This window comes from Actinia tenebrosa, unplaced genomic scaffold (assembly GCF_029948245.1).
Source record: "Actinia tenebrosa isolate PJP-AT-01 unplaced genomic scaffold, QUT_ActTen_1.0 PGA_scaffold4__44_contigs__length_22323623, whole genome shotgun sequence".
In the NCBI taxonomy this organism is placed as follows: Eukaryota; Metazoa; Cnidaria; class Anthozoa; order Actiniaria; family Actiniidae; genus Actinia; species Actinia tenebrosa.
The window spans coordinates 12,955,494-12,972,984 of record NW_028292581.1 but is presented as its reverse complement, the minus strand read 5'-3'; the positions used below and the strand labels follow the sequence as shown (position 1 = coordinate 12,972,984).

At 36.6% G+C, this 17,491-nt stretch overlaps 3 protein-coding genes across 3 annotated transcripts in view; 1 reads left to right on the top strand and 2 right to left on the bottom strand.

Moving 5' to 3' along the window:
* Positions 1-3,241: 3,241 nt before the first annotated feature.
* LOC116292061 (uncharacterized) lies at positions 3,242-7,840 on the bottom strand. The gene is made up of 4 exons (XM_031699301.1): positions 7,598-7,840; positions 6,230-6,444; positions 4,287-4,428; positions 3,242-3,452 (listed from the first exon to the last, which is right to left on the bottom strand). Exons 1-4 carry the CDS (start codon positions 7,776-7,778, stop codon positions 3,295-3,297), a joined length of 696 nt encoding a protein of 231 aa, XP_031555161.1. The 5' UTR covers positions 7,779-7,840; the 3' UTR covers positions 3,242-3,294.
* Positions 7,841-8,156: 316 nt separating this feature from the next.
* LOC116292064 (uncharacterized) lies at positions 8,157-13,104 on the top strand. The gene is made up of 4 exons (XM_031699303.2): positions 8,157-8,292; positions 9,482-9,733; positions 10,514-10,576; positions 11,454-13,104. Exons 1-4 carry the CDS (start codon positions 8,206-8,208, stop codon positions 11,478-11,480), a joined length of 429 nt encoding a protein of 142 aa, XP_031555163.1. The 5' UTR covers positions 8,157-8,205; the 3' UTR covers positions 11,481-13,104.
* A 1,507-nt stretch (positions 13,105-14,611) lies between these two features.
* LOC116292063 (tensin-3) overlaps positions 14,612-17,491 on the bottom strand; it is a 47,473-nt gene continuing 44,593 nt past the window's right edge. Inside the window, exons 33-35 of the mRNA XM_031699302.2 lie at positions 17,188-17,256; positions 16,398-16,436; positions 14,612-15,497 (exon numbers count right to left, since the gene is read on the bottom strand). Coding sequence (XP_031555162.1) covers positions 15,374-15,497; positions 16,398-16,436; positions 17,188-17,256 — 232 coding nt within the window. The 3' untranslated portion in view covers positions 14,612-15,373. The remainder of the gene's footprint in view (positions 15,498-16,397; positions 16,437-17,187; positions 17,257-17,491) is intronic.

The window sequence follows — 17,491 nt, the reverse complement described above, 5'->3', positions numbered from 1 at the left end:
AAAAAAAATCCCAGGAAAATAATAATCATTAACTTTGACCAGACTAAAGCCCTGGCTAAACGAGGAAACAAGCCCCAGAAACATGTTTTCCGCGCACATGTTCCCCGATGATTCCAAGTTTAGCCACATGCGAAACATTGCTACGGGCAACAAATTTTGCTTCCAAGACGCAAAAATGTTTCTGCTGTGCGGCAGGAACATTTTATGCTTCCAAGACGCATGTAAACAATGTTTCCTCGTTTAGCTACCAAACAAATTTCGTTGCGTTACAATGTTTTCCCAATTCAGACCACGTGTCATTCCCAAAACAAAACAAATAAAGAATCTCATTCTTTTGGGAATATTACATAGTCTGACTGAAATGGGAAAACACCGTAACGCAACGAATTAGGTCTATAAAGGCTTTGCACCATCACGTGATGGCAGCCAAGACAGGAGGCACAACAATAGTAGTTCTCCCCTGGAAAACTGATTTCTTTTTTATGTAAATTAGCTAGATTAGACCAGATTTAATAGGCCCTTTGCAACAAACAGTCACGTGCTGATATATCATTTTGATAACGAATCAATTCAGCCAAAGGTCCCTTGCGGAAGGCTTACTGGATGGCAAACAAACTTTAAACTGCTTCGTATCTTTAAATTATAGTATCTTATGAGGGGAAAAAAAGTATTTTTGAAAAGGTTTTGGATAAGACATTAGTAACCCAGCAAAAAAATCTTTAAATAAAGGAAGTCCGAATTTTTTTGCCATCCAGTAACAATCACGTGTCAATCTATTGCAAAAGGTCTGTTGTTCCTGCCTCCTGACATGGCTGCCATCACGTGACGGTGCAAATCTATTGCATCCATTTAACCTATCACAACTTGCAGGGTTTCTGCTTATCCAAACAGAATGTACATATTAAGTTATTTTTAACAATAATAAGAAACCTACCCTAACAGTCATAAGAAACAGTGATATATTCAAACTAAGAGTAACACATGAAAGGTTGAGAAATGAGGTAAAATGCGAGAAACTCCAGTGGCGGATCCAGGACTTTAAGATGAGGGGTTCATTTTTGCAAATCTCGGCACAACAATAACGTTCTCTTGCATCATCATTTTTCCCATGAGGCACATCACTGGCCTAGGGGCGCTCCTGATAAGGATAACCTATCCATGTCTATCTAGTAAAATACTTTTATTTATTTATTCAAAAAAATATAAACAATCCAAGGTACCAGCCAGTGGGGGGGGGGGGGGGGGGGTTCATTTGCACCCAATGAACCCCCCTAAATCCGCCACAGAACTCACAGCTCTCTTCCTGTGGAGAGAAATAACCAAGGGGGAGGGGGAAAGAAAGGATTTAACCCCGAGGTCAAAGTGGTCATCACTACTGTGGGATTTGTTACTGATGTTTCCATTTACACACTTTCATAAATTTTTTGAACATTTAGAAGTCTAGTTAGATTTAATTACATTTATGGTTAGAGTGCAAACAATATATCCGTGAAACTTTAGTAATACTAAATAGCACAATTTCATGCAAATTGCAATTGTTTTCTATTGTTTAATTAGCACTATTTTGTTCTATTTAGTAATTAGTGTTTCACGGATTAATTGTTTGCACTCTATCATATTCTAAATATATATAAAAACGTTTTTCCCAGACATTTTTTTAAATGATTCTATAGACCAAATTCAAAACTCGCACCGATGTGAGGCTTATGTTGTGAACAAAGGGATCTGGCATGACTCAAAGTAATCTGGCGTGATTCAAAAGTCACGAATCACGCCAGATTCTTTTGTTCACAACTTAAGCCTCACATCGGTGCGAGTTTTGAATTTGGTCTATCTTTTTAATCAATGTCATTTTTTTGTATGACATGCCTGTAAAGTATATTCCTTTATCATCACATTGATAAGAGTAAATAAAGAGTATACACATGTATTGTATTCTTATTTGTATCTTTTATTATAAATTATCTAAAATTTCAACAATAACTAACATCTTTCAAGTATGAATGATTATGATTGTAGTATACCCAATGCCTGATACAATACTTCCAGCATTGATTTTACATCAAGGGCAGATCCAGGAGGGAGGGGAGGGGACAGATTGAATTGAGTGACTTGTCACCCCCCTTTGGAGTTGAAAAATAATAAGAATAAAGGACAAGGTAAGACCTTAAAAGGACGCTATATATTGCCTTTTTAGGTAACATTCACCCCCCTTGAAATTGTGATGGATTTACCACTGTACATGATGTGAATAGTTGAATGGTTAAGTATTTTTTTATTTGAGTATCAGGTCTTTAAGTTACAAAGGTTTATACTTAAAATGTATGATAATTTCTTTCTTATTCTTTTTATCTTATTTATTTTTCATTAAAATTATTTGCTGTGATATCTAACGATTTTACTTTTAAAACAAAATGCAGATGTAGATGTAAATATGTTAATGACTGTGATGTCATAGCAGGCATTCTCGAGTGTAATTTGTTTAACATGTAATACTAAATACTAGCCATTATGAGACAAACTTACAAATTTACAATAAACATTATGGAAACCTTGAGTATGATGATGACGCTTTTTTAGATATAATCTGCTTGCACAAGTTAACATTTCTATATCTAACGAACAACCAGCATGACGTCAAAGTCATTAAAATATTCTAAGTTAAACCATAATAACTTAAACACTCAATTGAAGAAATATATTTCACCATTCAACTATTCATTTCATGCAGAATCAATATTGAAAGTATTTTATCATGCAATGATATCATCAACTTACTATTATGAATCCTGCATTTTCATTGGCTATATTTCTAGAGGTGTATGTGTCATAACCAATCTTAATGCAGTCTCATTAACCAAATTCATGGAAAATAACTTGCAAAAAATATATAAACTATTGCATCTGTTTTGCATTATGACAAGAACCTCTGGAACATAGGGTAGCCAGGTTCTCATAAACGAACAAATTTTCCACTCAAGTGGAAGAGGGAAGGATGGGGGGGGGGGGGGGGGGGGGGGTTGGTCAAAAATTGGTAACCTTGCTATTTCGTAAGCCTCACAATTACAAAGCTAAATTTGAAGCAAAGAATCTTATTTCATGATTGACATGTGGTCTGAATTGGTAAAATATTACGCCCAAGGTACTGTAAATAGATCTGTTCAGCTAAGAATGGCAAGAAATTCAGGAAAATTCTTAACCCCCCCCCCCCCCCCCAAACCTAGAGAAATGACAAACAAGCCCTAACCTTTATAAATAATTATGCAAAATTGTAAGTAACATTTTAAAGGAGACCTACGAAACATAGGCTGATGCTGCTTCTACCTCATCCTTGTGTGCTTTACTAACTATATGCGCCTCGTAAGGTTTTGGACCATTCAGCTGCTTGTTGCATAGTTCACAGAAATATTCTGGTTTGTTGTTAGAGGAATCTTTCTCAGGATTGGTGTAAGCTGTAAAAATATTAAAAATAAGTTACAAGTTAAGAGATGGAAAATTTGACAATTGAGGGGGGGGGGGTGGGAAGTGGCAGGAATTAATGTTGCACGATATTTATTTTTTTGTAACAACACCTAATGCATTTTATCTTCGAGTTTGCTCAATATTTCTTTTCTGAAAGGAGAGGTTGCACAATATCTTTCATGAGTGAAGTGCTTGCTCAAGATTTTTTTGGGATTTATGCTAACAGCCAATAATCTGAGCCATTGACTGACTGTCCTTTTATTATCATAGATGAGATCTTAAAATGTTCAAAACTCAAGTGGAATCACTAGAACAGCAAGTGGTTTCACTGTAAAGTTTTGAACATTTTAAGATGTTATCTATGATCAAAATATACAAGAGGGCAGTCAATAGAAATCTATGATCAATTATTCCTTTTTTACGATATAGTTAATAAATAAAAAAAGGAAAAAGTTTAAAAGAAAAATGGTCTCAAGTGAGCACTGGTTCTGTGTGTGAGCAAATTGTCATTCTATGTGTCTGTCCTCTTATAGATCATAGCTGTAAGTCAATCAGTGTGCAAGAAATTTGTATCTTATTGTAAAAAGGAAAATAGATTGATTAGAACAGTATACTCAGGGCTTAAAATCATGGCCTATTAATGGACCAATCATGATCATAGGCCAAATTAGTTTTAGCTTAGTCATTCCTCATTTCTGGCTAAATGTTACTGGTCAAAATGACCGACTGCAAAGGCAAAGATTGGACATGACAAGTCCCAGATCTGGTCGGACATTGTCTGATGTCTGGCCATTATTTTAAGCCCAGATACTAGATTTGCTTACCAGAGGAGTATGGTTTGAAAACTGTTTTTTCAGGTGCACCAAAACCAGTTGATCGACTTGCAATTTTTTCTTGTTCTACCTTTTCTTTTTCTGCTTTTCTCTCTTCCAGCCATGGTAGACTTGTGACCTTTTCCTCTAAAATCTAAAAGAGAAAATTCAAGGTAGAAAATGTATGAATGAATGGATGGATGGATGGATGAATGGATGGAAGGATGAATGATTGAATGGATGGATGAATGGATGGATGGATGGAAGGATGAATGGATGGAAGGATGAATGATTGAATGGATAGATGGATGAATGGATGGATGAATGAACTAATGGATGGAAGGATGGATGAATGAATGAATGGATGAATGAACAAATGGATGGAAGGATGGAAGGATGGATGGATGGAAAGATGGATGAATGAATGAATGGATGGAAGGATGAATAGATGGATGAATGATTGAATGGATGGATGAATGAATGGATGGATGGAAGGATGAATGGATGGATGAATGAATGGATGGAAGGATGAATGGATGGATGAATGATTGAACAGATGGATGAATGAATGGATGGATGGAAGGATGAATGGATGGATGGATGGATGGATGGATGGATGGATGAATGATTGAATGGATGGATGGATGGATGGATGGATGGATGGGTGGATGAATGGATGGATGGATGAATGGATGGATGGAAGGATGAATGAATAAATAAATGTTTTTGTTCTTTTAACAGTACATGTAAGCCAATGTCACAATGTGTGATTTTCAAATACTACAAATAAGAGAATATTAAAGTATAAGATTCTAGAAAATCATATGCTAAAAATTAAAATGAACAATAAAATAATATATAAATATATGTATACAAAGAAAGGAATTATAAATATTGAACTATAATATTACAGTATGTATAGAGCCCAAACACTAAATCGCCATGAAACAGGATCTGATCACTCTATGCTAAAAAAGCCACCATTTTATTTGACAGGGAACGATGGTAGATAAGTGCTGCAAATGTGCAGCTTCTTCATCACTGCTGTGGTAGTAGGTTTGATCTGGAATTTGTTAGGTCTTTACTTTGATTTGAGGGTTTTATCCAGGTTCTCTAGTTTTCCTCCCTTTACAAAATCCATTACACTTAATTCCAATTTGATATGCGAGTTATACATATGCCATGTTCTGATTTAAAACCCTACCTTTGATCAGAGGTTCTTCCAGGGTATCATGGGTGGGAAGCATGGGTGGCGTAGTGGTGAGAGCACTTGCCTCTTACCAGTGCTACCCAGGTTTGTTTCTTGGACTTGTCATAAGTTAATAGAGTTGTTTGTTGGTTCTCTACTGTGCTTCAAGAGATTTTTTCTGCATTCTCTGGTTTTCCTCCCTCCACAAAAATCGACTTCTAAATTCTAATTCAATCTAGAAAGGGCCTAGATGAAAATTACTTTGTGTGAAAATCTAGTTACTGTGACTTTTGTACTGTTACTTTTTTTCCAGGAGAGTTTCAGAATCATATTTACAGCAAACGTGGAACGTTGGTTGACCAGTGAAAAATTATTTTAAATAAGTGAAAAACACTCTCAATTTTTTTTATAAATATTAGACAAATAAAAGAATATTTTGTCTTTGGTGAAATAGCTTTGCAAAAGGTTTTAAAAATGAAATGCAGGGAAACAATGAAAACATTCTCATTTCTGCCATATACAGGAAGAAACAAACATCAATCTAAAACTTTCTAATATAATATATCTAACCCACTGTTTTCCCATTTCAGACCACGTGTCATTTCCTAAAGTATCATTTATTCATTAAACAGTTGTGCATGACACGACACATGAATATGGATACAACTCAGACAAAATATTTTATTCTCAAGAGAATGACACATGGTCTGAAATGAGCAAAACATTACGCCCAAGTGGATTTGGTCAATTTTGTTTACTTCCTCACCATCACATAAGTGGCTGGTATAAATGCAATCTCTCCTGTTTCTTTCAGCGCTTCCCACCAGTATGGGTTAACTGGATGACTTGCTACAAATGTCAATCTTTCACCAGCTGTGATAGACATTTCTTCAAAGCCTCCTGGGTTGGCCTTGTTTGCTTCATAGTTGTATTTTGCTATTAAAATCTTTGGTCCTTTAGGTGTTGGTGGGGTTGGATGGGCTGAAACAGAAAAAGTATCGTAGATACTTAGCGGCATGTCATAGAAACAGCTCTATGCGAAGACTTTGCACAATATTGTACTGAAGAAATAGAAAACGTGCATGCATGCCGTGTGCAGTTATAAAGTATGCGGAGTTGGCAGAACACGAGACAGAGAAGTGTTAAGAGAAGCACGATGTGTAGCGGAGTGCTTCTTGACACTTATCGAGTGTTCTGCAATCCTCAAGTGCTTTATAAATTCAAACAGCACAGCAAGTAAGTTTTTTAGTCCTTTTATAAAATACAAATTACAATAACCGTTATTTTAAATAGGAATGATGCAACTGAAAGTGCGTGCGTGTTGTGTGCTCTCATAAAGCACATGCTCACAACCAATCATAATGGGAGATTTATAACAGTAATTGTATAATGTTCAGATACAACTTGCAGGAAGAGATTGCTTGCTTGGCTATGGTGCACCCGAACGTAAATGATAGAAGAAATACAAATACCTTACAGCCATTCTCAATCACACGTGCCACTCTAGCAATTGTTTTTGTTGGGATGAAGTAGCTTTTGGTGGACGTCAATCAAGGCATTTCCATGACATTCTATAGGCACGTGCCCTTATAGCTTTGTGTTTACCAACAATGTTATGGAAACGCCTTGTGATTGACGTCAACCAAAACCTTCTTTGTCGTGAAGGGAACAAATCGCTAGAGGGTGCATGTGATTGAGAATGGCTGTAATCAGATTCATATCAGTAACAACAAAACAATGATCAAAAAATGATCAAACTAAGAACTATGTTCCTAAGTCCCTGGAAAATCTGATAAATCTAAATCTATGAAACATAACAATCTTGAAGATTTTCAAGAGATAATCTAGCTGAGAACATCTTCCCACGATGCACAGACTCTTGAACCTCGAATGAAGGATAACTGATGCCAAAAACCGTCATCAAATATTCACAAACATCACAAACATAAATAGATTTTCCCGCGAAAATTTATCTTCCCATGGAACCTTCCCATGATGCACGATTTTTACACCTCTGAAAGAGCATGCTTCCTACAATATCCCCAAACATTCACACAAATCGTAAAATAATTTCCAAATATATACACAAATGCAAACTAATAGAGGTATTTATAGCTGGTTTTCTATAAGATACCTGTTTTTACAGACGAGCCATTTTCTAACGTCCCATTCGTCTCAGGCTTCTGTTCGTTTTGAACAAGCTCTTTAACAATGATCGGCTTAATATTAGTATTTCTAGGCTGTCCTGGTCTTCTAGCCGGCATCCACGTGTCCATCTGTAGCATACCTCGACCTTTTCCTTGTCCTTTGGTCATTTTGGTGATTAATTTTGAAGAAAAGTATTTAAAAAGATTGATGTTTTGCCGCAAATACTTCGCGCGACTCAGAAAATCAAAAGATCAACCACCTAGAACGGAGACTGAGTACTAGTACAAGTCCACCTCGGTTATAGTCTCTCAGGGGTGGGGTTAAGACTAAAATATTTCAACCCTAATATAATCTAAATAATAACACATAACATAACAAAATAATACAAAATCTTCCTCATAGCAAGTAAAAGTTACCTCATAGTTTAATAAAATGAAAGATTCTTATCAAATTTGAATTTTCATAAACGAATTACAATTTCTATACCCATGCCTCTCTCGAGAGTAAAGCTTTGTTTATTCAAATTTGAATCGCTTGACATTTTTTACTGGATTCAAATTTTTCATGAGTTTTTAGGATTGAAAATTTAACCTAATGGATATTATTAGCGTACAGGAGTATCCGAGGAAGAGATGTGCTCCGTCGTCACCTCTTGAAGACTCCATCCTTCTTCAACAACCGGTAAAGGTTTTGATTTTATAAGATGCACGTGTTTTGATGCTTAACGTAAAATTATCTAACTTTGAGTCTTTGCTTCCTTGCTTCAAATTCTTCGCCTTATTTTCGATAAGTTCTTTTCTTTTTGGCTTTAAAAAACGAGATAGAAGAAATAGGAAGTATTTTAAACTATTTTGGATGTCATTTTGATTTGCATTCGAAGGTTTTGAAATGTGAAATTCTAGAATTCGGCATGTTTTAAAAGAATGATTTGAAAGTTTTGTCGTCTGTTATTGTCCCTGTTACTGCATGCTGTGTTGACCGGGACCAGGGACCACGGAAAGGGGGGGGATTTCCCTGTCTTGGCCCCCTAATCCTTCCTAGCTATACTAGTCTCTTGCAACAACAACACACACTTTTTAGGGTGGTCCTTACTAGTAGTCGTTGGTTGAAACAATTTAACTAAGATAATTTTTGTTGCTAATAGACCTGCATGAGATATTTGATTATCTGTTGAATTATATCATATCATCATATATAATTTGATTTCAGACCAAATAATTGCACTTAGTTTAAAATCTTTGCAATAATCCTTACAGCTATTTTCATAAACCTGCGACCTCAGTGTTCTTGAGTTGCACGCTGAAATTTGGTTTTCCACTGCCGTCAATCAAACCTAATCAGTCGGTAACTTTCATATTTTTGACTGGCGGCAGCGAAACGCCAAATTTCAGCGTGCAACTCAAGAGCACTGTGGTCACATGTTTATGTAAATAGCTATAATATTAACTGGCAATGATAGTCCTTGCATGGTTTGATCCAGGTTAGACTCATGCACAAATGAGTAGGGGAGCTGCTAGTTTGTTCTCTCCTGTGCTTCAAGGGTTTTTCTCCAGGTTTTTGTCTGTTAATTTCCTCCCTCCAAAAAAATCCACTTTTTGAATTAGACCTTTTTAGCAAATAATTGGGTGTGTAATGTTTTCCCAATTTCAGACCATGTGTCATTCCCTTGAGAACAAGATTCTTTGTTTGAGTTGCATCCATATTCATGTGTCATCTCACGTGCAACTGTTAAACAAAAAAATCATACTCTAGGGAATGACACATGGTCTGAAATGGGAAAAGTAAGAAGTGAGTGCTGTTCCACTCTAAACCTTGATTCTCAAAATAAAAATTGGGTGTAAAAAATATGATTTTTGTTTTTTGCTTTCAGAAAAGAAGTTGCTCGTCTGAGTATTACTTGCATGAGATGTCGAACTGCTATAGAACACATGAGATATTTGCCGATGGTAGCATGCCTACCTTAGCAAAGAAGACAGTTAGTCAACCTAACGAAGAACGAATGGATTGTTCTGATAGCAATATCCAATCAGAAAATAATGATAATACTTATATGTCCAAGAAACATGTGGAATTGAGTAAAGATGACAGGCCACAAGAGCAGGAGAAGCCAATCCCTAACTTAGTAAGTAAAGGTTGATCTTCTCTCCATTCATCTATCCATTTAACCAATTTCATCCATCTATTCATTCATTCTTCTAATTCCATTCATCAAACTATTTTTTCATCCATTTATACTATCCATAATCCAATTTCAACCTTCTATCCATCCACACATCCATATGTCCATCCATTTGCCAATCCATCTATCCATCCATCCATCCATCCATCCATCCATCCACCCATCCATCCACCCATCCATATAATTATTTATACATACACTGTACATCCATCCAATTCCATCATTTCCATTATAATTTGTGTAGGTCAAAGTTGCAAACATATAGTTGAGCTCAAGTTTGAACAATCCCCCTGGCACATGTTCTCCTTCACAGCCATCATTACTGTAGTTTTGGTCCCAGATCCTAGGGGGAAAAAACATATTTAACTTGGAAAGTACACTTAGCTAACTGCTAGTTTACAGTGTAGTCCACAAATTAATAAACTGAAATAAAGAAACAATCAAAGAAACATAAAGTGTGTTAAGAATTCAACTGGCAAGGAGGCAAACCAGTGGGCTATTTACGAGCATGGTCAAGAAACTGAATTAGAACTAATTGCAAACCAGGACAAATACAGTCTCAGCTAGTGGCCACAGCGGGACTCGAACCTGGCACCACCGGATTGCAAGACTGACGCTATGACCACTCGACCATCCTGCCTCCTTATATCCTGCACAAGTTTTTCTCATATGTATACATTAATGTATGTATCTGTTGTTGCTCTCCCTTCTTCTTGTCTGCAGTATGTAGCAAGCTCCTTCAGAAGAAGTCCTGTTAAGTGTAGTCGCTGTTGTGCAGGAGAATCTGTAAGTCTCATCCAATATTCTTTTATTTATTCATGCAAGGATTTTAAAAAGGTGGCATAGAGGGAGTATTGCACTCCCTTCTCACTTCTGGGGTCTTTGGTTCATTTTCCAGATTCAGCATCACATTGAGTAGCCTTTGTTGGGTCTCTCGATTTCTACATGCATAAAGATTGAGTTCCATGCTAGTGCATACTCTAAGCGCTTGCTCAAAGGGGTCAAAAAGTCTGATCATGTTTTGTAAAAACTGCTATATTTTAATTGACCAATATATTTTTTATTTTTTATTTTTTTATCAATCACAATTGAAATATTCAAGAGCAAGTAGTGTTAAGCTAATTCCAAAACAAATGTACCATTTTGAAATATAGCAGTTTTTGCTAACATGTTAAGGCATGTATTTGAAGATGTTTCTCCACTTGTTCAGGATTTTCCCCCTCCACAAAACCAAACATGTTATATTCCAATTCGTGAGTTAGCTGTGCCCTGACTTAGTTTCAGGGTACTGATAAACAATTTGAAGGTCCATGCTACTGATCTATTACTCATAAACCAATTATTGGGTGTCTCAAATGAAAAAAATGTATATGGAGATAAATAAATATATTATTAGTGGGTTTCCGGTGCAACGCAGGACACCCCCTGAATCCACCCCTAACAATCACTCAATCAGATGTCTGGGTTTTGGCTTCTGTCTATTTTTATAATTTGCCTATTTGGATATATGAAAATTTTGAAAACAGCTTCTAATATTTCCATTGCTCCCAACCATTTCTAGTTGATCAAGTTACAACTGTACCATCAATAATCTTGAAAACTAGCGATGTTTGGGGCTACGTTGCATTATTCTTATTTTATTTGTTGCTTTCTTTCCCCTCAGGCCCACTTTAGCCATCTGAAATCTTGAATGGTTACCAGGGAGACTTGACACAGACATGTGATATACATGCAGATAGTTTTATTTATTTGTTTAATACGTGAATTATTAATTTTTGATACATTTTTGATGATGATGAAGGTGATGATGATTGCATGGTGGTGATAGTAATGATGTCATGATGATGGTGATGATGGTGATGGTGATGATGGTGGTGGTGGTGGTGATGGTGGTGGTGATGATGATTGCATGGTGTTAATAGTAATGATGATAGTGATAATGAGGTGATGATGATGATTATAGTAACAGTATGAGTAGATAATATAAACTTTATTTGATTAGGGCAACTAGAGCACATGCAGTAAAACCATGAAATTTAAGGAATGGTCAATGCTTAGTGTGCATATATGTATATCCAGTTCTGGATGCACGCAGGAGGTTGCTAAGCATTTAAGAAGCGTAAGAGTCACAGAAGGCATAGCTGTGTGCAACTCTAACTTCTTGAGTGCTTACCAGCGTTTGCATTGCTACGCGGCCACCCCAGACAAAAATCGTGACATGCACTTTGCAATAGACTGCCGTCAATCAAACAAGTTTCCAAGTGCATACAGAACTGGATATACACACAGCTAAGCATTGACCATTGCTTTTTATAACATAGCAAAACTGTGAAAAAATATTTGTTGATCAAAAAAAATTCAAACTTTGTTCTAATGAAATCTTCATTACACAGCGTGCACTACTCAATCACGTCAGCGTGCACCATCTATTTCTGGATTCTCATTTGCGCACGCTAATTAACCAATAAGAGCGCATATTATATCGTGGTTATGTCATAAAACAAAGCTGATGCTGAAAAATAATAGTTGCTATCACTCAACCAGAACATTCACTACACAAAGACAAATACACTAGATACAATTTGTGTCTTTTGTTTAATAAATGTTCTGGTTGAATGGCCAACTTCCTTGAATAAATACATTAATATATAACCCAACTTTATTAAAATAATATAACCCAAATAATTAATGACTAAGTGTAAAAAATCAACGAGGAAATCTAGATCACATTTTTATGTTTTTTATTTGAATGCCTTTTTAATAACATTATTGAGTTACTTGTAATAATATATTTGTGTCCTCTGGAAATATTAAGTAATTAGCCATTCCGAGGTTGAGGGAAAAACTATGACAAGTTGGCATCGTACTCCATTTTGGAGCTGCTTTAGGGGACATATTTCCAAGATGGTGTCTATTTTACCCCTAAAATAGCACCACAATACATAGCCTGCATAGCCAGGCATTCCTTGTGGCTGCGCAGGCTAGACACAATACACTGAAATGCCACTTTTTCCCTCAAAATCGGAATAGCTGATTTTTATAACAACATGCAACTCATAGACTGAGTCGTATGCACTGTATATATGTTCAAAATATAATATCTATATGAAAATGCCTTTGTTTACAGTCTTATATAATATGTACATGCAAAGTTGTACACCTTGTGCAAGTTATTCAATAAGTTTAGACCTGCATGCAGGTACCTTAGCCCTCTTTAAACAATTATCAAAGATTTAAATTGTGTTTAACCAAGCAAATTGTACAAAGTTGTATTGAAGTTGAAGTGTTTTTAATTTGAGAGTCAATGTTTTTCATTTCTTGTCTTAGTCTTTTTTCTCCTTAAAACTACAATTATTCATTACAAAGCAACGCAGGACCACCAAGAATTTTTTAGCCCATGACAGGCGAATTCTAAAAAAGATTGTGAGCTCATAAAGAATAGAGTAGAATCTGATTTGTGAAATTTTACAAAAAGAATAGGATCAATTTTGGGATGCCAATAGGTATTCACCTGACTCCCTTGCACTCTTTCTTTTGCTCAGTTAATTAGCACCAATATTGTCTTAGTATTTTTCACAAGGAAATACAAATTTGAGTGAGAAAGAAAATATGCAAAGCATTTTGGTAGAGGTGGTAAAATGACGCCATCATGCAAGCGGCCTATTTTGTGCTCTGCCTGGGATGAAGAATGCTAGATGGTCCTGTTTGGTGCTATGCACTAAAGGGTAGTGGTATGTTGGGGTGGGAGAGTACTTATGCTACCTATCATACATGCATGACAGGGTTTCAATTAAGGGTCAGGGATTGGATAGTCTGCATAGCGGCACTCCCTTCCAAATTCCCTAGAGTGCCGCTATGCAGGCAAGAGATTGGAGAATGCTCTGGTAACTGAGCAAAATTCTACATGTACCATTATTTTATAACTGATAATGTAAAATGTTCCCTTCATCCACAGGTAGTTCATGATCTCCTATTATTTTAAAACTTAATGAAAACCCTGATACTATGGTTGAACCAATAAACCACTTAAATATGATGTATACCTTACTAGAGAGTATATTTGGAGGTAGTAGACCTTGTGGCAAGTCCACTTTAAAAAAGGATATTTATACCTCGTCAAAGTTTGGTCAGGAATTTCTAGATAATTTCTTGAAAATACAGCTAGAAAGTTTTTTTTAAATGGTATTGCCACAGAACAGAAGAGTGTTTGCTGTGTTATGAGACCAGGATGATTTTTTTTTTTCAAAAAAAGCTAAGCAGTTATTTTTGCCTGTGAACATAAATTTTATTAATGTACATTTAGCTAATAATATCTAATTATTATTAGCAGCATATTATAATATTCATACTCCCCCACATGCTCCCTTCTTTTTTAGGGAGGCATAGATATTTCAAGGTTTGCTCGATCACTTGACTGCAGCCATGTTATTGATTATTTAAAGATGAGAAAAAATTCCATTCCCAAGAGTAAAGGGATTCTATTAGCCATAATCCCAGGTTGAAGGAAAACAATTGGGTCAAGTTGGCATTGCAATGCATTTTGGGACTGTTTAAGGGGACAAAATGGTCACCATCTTATTTGAAATACGTCCCTATAACAGCCCCACAATGCACTGCAATGCCAACTCAACCCAGTTTTTCCCTTAACCTCAGAATGGCTAATTGTCCTGGCACCAGTAGTTCAGGCAAAACTTCTGTTTTATCAAGCATATCATTGAAATTTCACAAATTTAAATTTACCTGCAGACTAAGGCCACATTGACATGAAAGAAGGGTTGTTTTTCCTTCAAGAGGCAAAACAAAAAAACAAAAAAAACGAGCTGTACCAAGATCACACTATTTTTATGCCAGTGAGCAATTCAATTCAATACAGGTATTTCAAAAAAGGGTGTGTGAAGTCCTTGTCGTATGTTGCGCTCAAGTTGCATACCAAGCCTGAAATGCACAATCTATAGGCAATGTGAATGCAATCTGCCAGAAGTCACAACAATATGTGGACTCTCGGAATTTCCCCAAACTTTGTCTTCACATTTCCCCCTGCATTTTCTCTTCTGTGCTGGCATTTTTTAGTACACACATCATCCACAATACATTTCAAGCTTGGTATGCAACACATGCAACAGAACCTTCAATTCACAAATATCTTTTTTTGTCTCCTTTGCAGCCGTTCTTTACACCAAGAATGGCTTCAAAGGAGAACTTCAATTATCATCTGTAATATGTGAAAATCAACAAGCTATGCTATTGAAGGCTACATATACTGCACACGTTGCTTAACATAACATGTGCTATACTAGTGATATAATATCATCAGACCAAACAGAAGCAATTTTTTTTCCTTTGACTTACAATTTTTGTATACATCTGCTTTATTTTTCCCTCCAAATTTTAGAGCTCTAATAAATTTCTCTGTATCATAACCATTTTCTTAGAAAAAGTATCATAATTCGAAGGCCTTGGGTTTGGCCCTTTATTTTACTACTAACAGTAATTCTTTTCTATATATTTTCAAATATTTCTTTATATTTACCTGTATACATAGAGCATTACTCGATTATAACCTTATTAATATTTCTGACATAACTAAGATATGAATTTGTTCACTATGTTAACTACGGAATTGATTGGGAAGTTGGTGTCCATTTCGGCGAATAAGTGGCATTCGTTGCCTATTTCTCCTATTTTGCGCACCACGAGACCGAAGGTCCTAGAGAAGTAGCATAATAATAATGTTAAATAATGAAAAAAATATAGAAAGACACGTAAAAAATTGAGTGGAAAGCAGGGAAAAGAGGAATGATGATGATGATGATAACAAATGACCTTATTCGTTTTGGTGTAATGTTTTACATTACAGACCATGAGTCATTCCCTAGAGTATCATTTCTTTGTTTAACGGAGACACATGAATATGGATACGACTCAAAAAATAAACTTATTTTCAAGAGAATGACACATGGTCTGGAATGGAAAAACATTGCGCCAAGATATATAAAGTCTATTGCTGGGCAAGACTGATCAAAACGCCTTGATTTGTCCGTGTTGACTATAGTCAGTTTTTTTTGATGTTGTAGAACAGAGACACATGCATGGTTCTGACTCCGACATTAGTTAACCAATCACTTTAGCAACATTTTTTAAAGGCACGGACACACGGTGCAACAGTGCAACATTGCGCGCAATGCTGCAATGCGTGTCCATAGCTTAAGACTTTTCTCCTGCTCTACAGCTCCCAGCACGTTTATATCACAGCATATAGACACGTGCGCCATTTTACACTCATTTATAAAATATTTGAAATATAACTTGCGCTCTGATTGACTGTCTACCCTGACAGAGACACGCCAAAGTTCTCCAAAAATATTTTATAAAACCAATATAAAACTGCTACTCATGTTTGTGTATTGTGATATAGACACCCTTGGGAGATGTAGAGCACTTGAAAAGAAAGAACACTCGACTTCTCCTTGTTTTCCTAAGCTTGCTTCTCTCGTTCTCTACAGCTTCCAGCGTGTTTATAACTATATCACAGTACGGAGACGTGCGTGCTTGATATTCCTTAACTAATCTAATTCCCTTGCCCCCTCCCCAGGTAGCATATCCTCACCTTGATTTGCCGCTATAGGATGACAGTTTCAGATCCCACCTGGAATAAACAGACAAATGTAAAGTTAGGCTCAAAAGTTTTTTCTTATCTTGTTTCTTCATAAGCATCACCCCGTTACACCTACGTGATGTATATAGGGCTGATACCGGGGCCTTCTTAAGATGGTTAATATTCTCATCACCAGTTTCCTTATTAATTAGCCGAGGTTGAGAGAAAAACTGGGTCGAGTTGCATGGTTTTGCATTGCACTTTGGGGCTGTCTTAGGAATAGACGCCATCTTGGAAAAACGTCTCTTGTAATAGCCCCGCAATGCACTGCAAAGCCAATTCGACCCAGGTTTTCCTCAACCTTGGACTGGCTAATATGCACTGTGTTAGGGTTGATAGCACCAAGTAAAGGTTTGCCAGAGCCTTGTCCGTCGGCTTTACCAGTTACCACCTCTCACGGACGAGGAAGTAGGTTAGGAGTTCGGGAGGTCTTGTTACTTGATGGTGTGAAAATACGTTGGTATCGCTAAATGTAAAGACTGATAACCTTTCTCCCTTTTCTTAAGAAGAGTCCTAGATCTCCACTAACTAAAATGTTCAATTCCAACACCGTCTCTTTAAAAAATACGTTCTGTTTAAGCTTGTTAGCACGGAACCGGTCCCAAATTTGCACAGCTAGGCGTACGAGTTTTTGTTGGGATAGCTCAGTCCCGTGTGAACGGAACCCCTAAACGTACAACTTTTTGACCGGTTGAAAATTCGTTCTGTACCGTGTAAAAGCAGCCTTAAAAACTATTTTTACCTGTGATCCAGGGGGTCAATTCCACAGTACAATACGTTATTCATGGGGAAATGTTTTCTAAAGAAAACCCTGCAAAAAGAAGAAAATATGGCATACGCTTGAATCCTTCAATGTGACGTAAGACATGCCGTAACATTGAAATGGCTTCCCATAAGAATGGCTATCGTATGAGTGGGAAACGTACGGTACTGACTTAGAGCACATATACGCAGGGGCGGCGGAACCGGGGGGACCGGGGGACACTTGCCCTCCCCACGAAATTTTTTTGGGGGGGCCTGGCCCCCATAAAATATTGGTTCTCAGT

Coding starts and splice junctions, on each gene's coding strand:
- LOC116292061 (XM_031699301.1), bottom strand. CDS start 7,778: ATGACCAAAGGACAAGGAAAAGGTCGAGGTATGCTACAGATGGACACG. Junction 6,445..7,597: donor TGGCTCGTCTGTAAAAACAG/GTATCTTATAGA, acceptor TTTCTGTTTCAG/CCCATCCAACCCCACCAACA. Junction 4,429..6,229: donor TACCAGCCACTTATGTGATG/GTGAGGAAGTAA, acceptor TTTCTCTTTTAG/ATTTTAGAGGAAAAGGTCAC.
- LOC116292064 (XM_031699303.2), top strand. CDS start 8,206: ATGGATATTATTAGCGTACAGGAGTATCCGAGGAAGAGATGTGCTCCG. Junction 9,734..10,513: donor AGAAGCCAATCCCTAACTTA/GTAAGTAAAGGT, acceptor TCTTGTCTGCAG/TATGTAGCAAGCTCCTTCAG. Junction 10,577..11,453: donor GCTGTTGTGCAGGAGAATCT/GTAAGTCTCATC, acceptor CTTTCCCCTCAG/GCCCACTTTAGCCATCTGAA.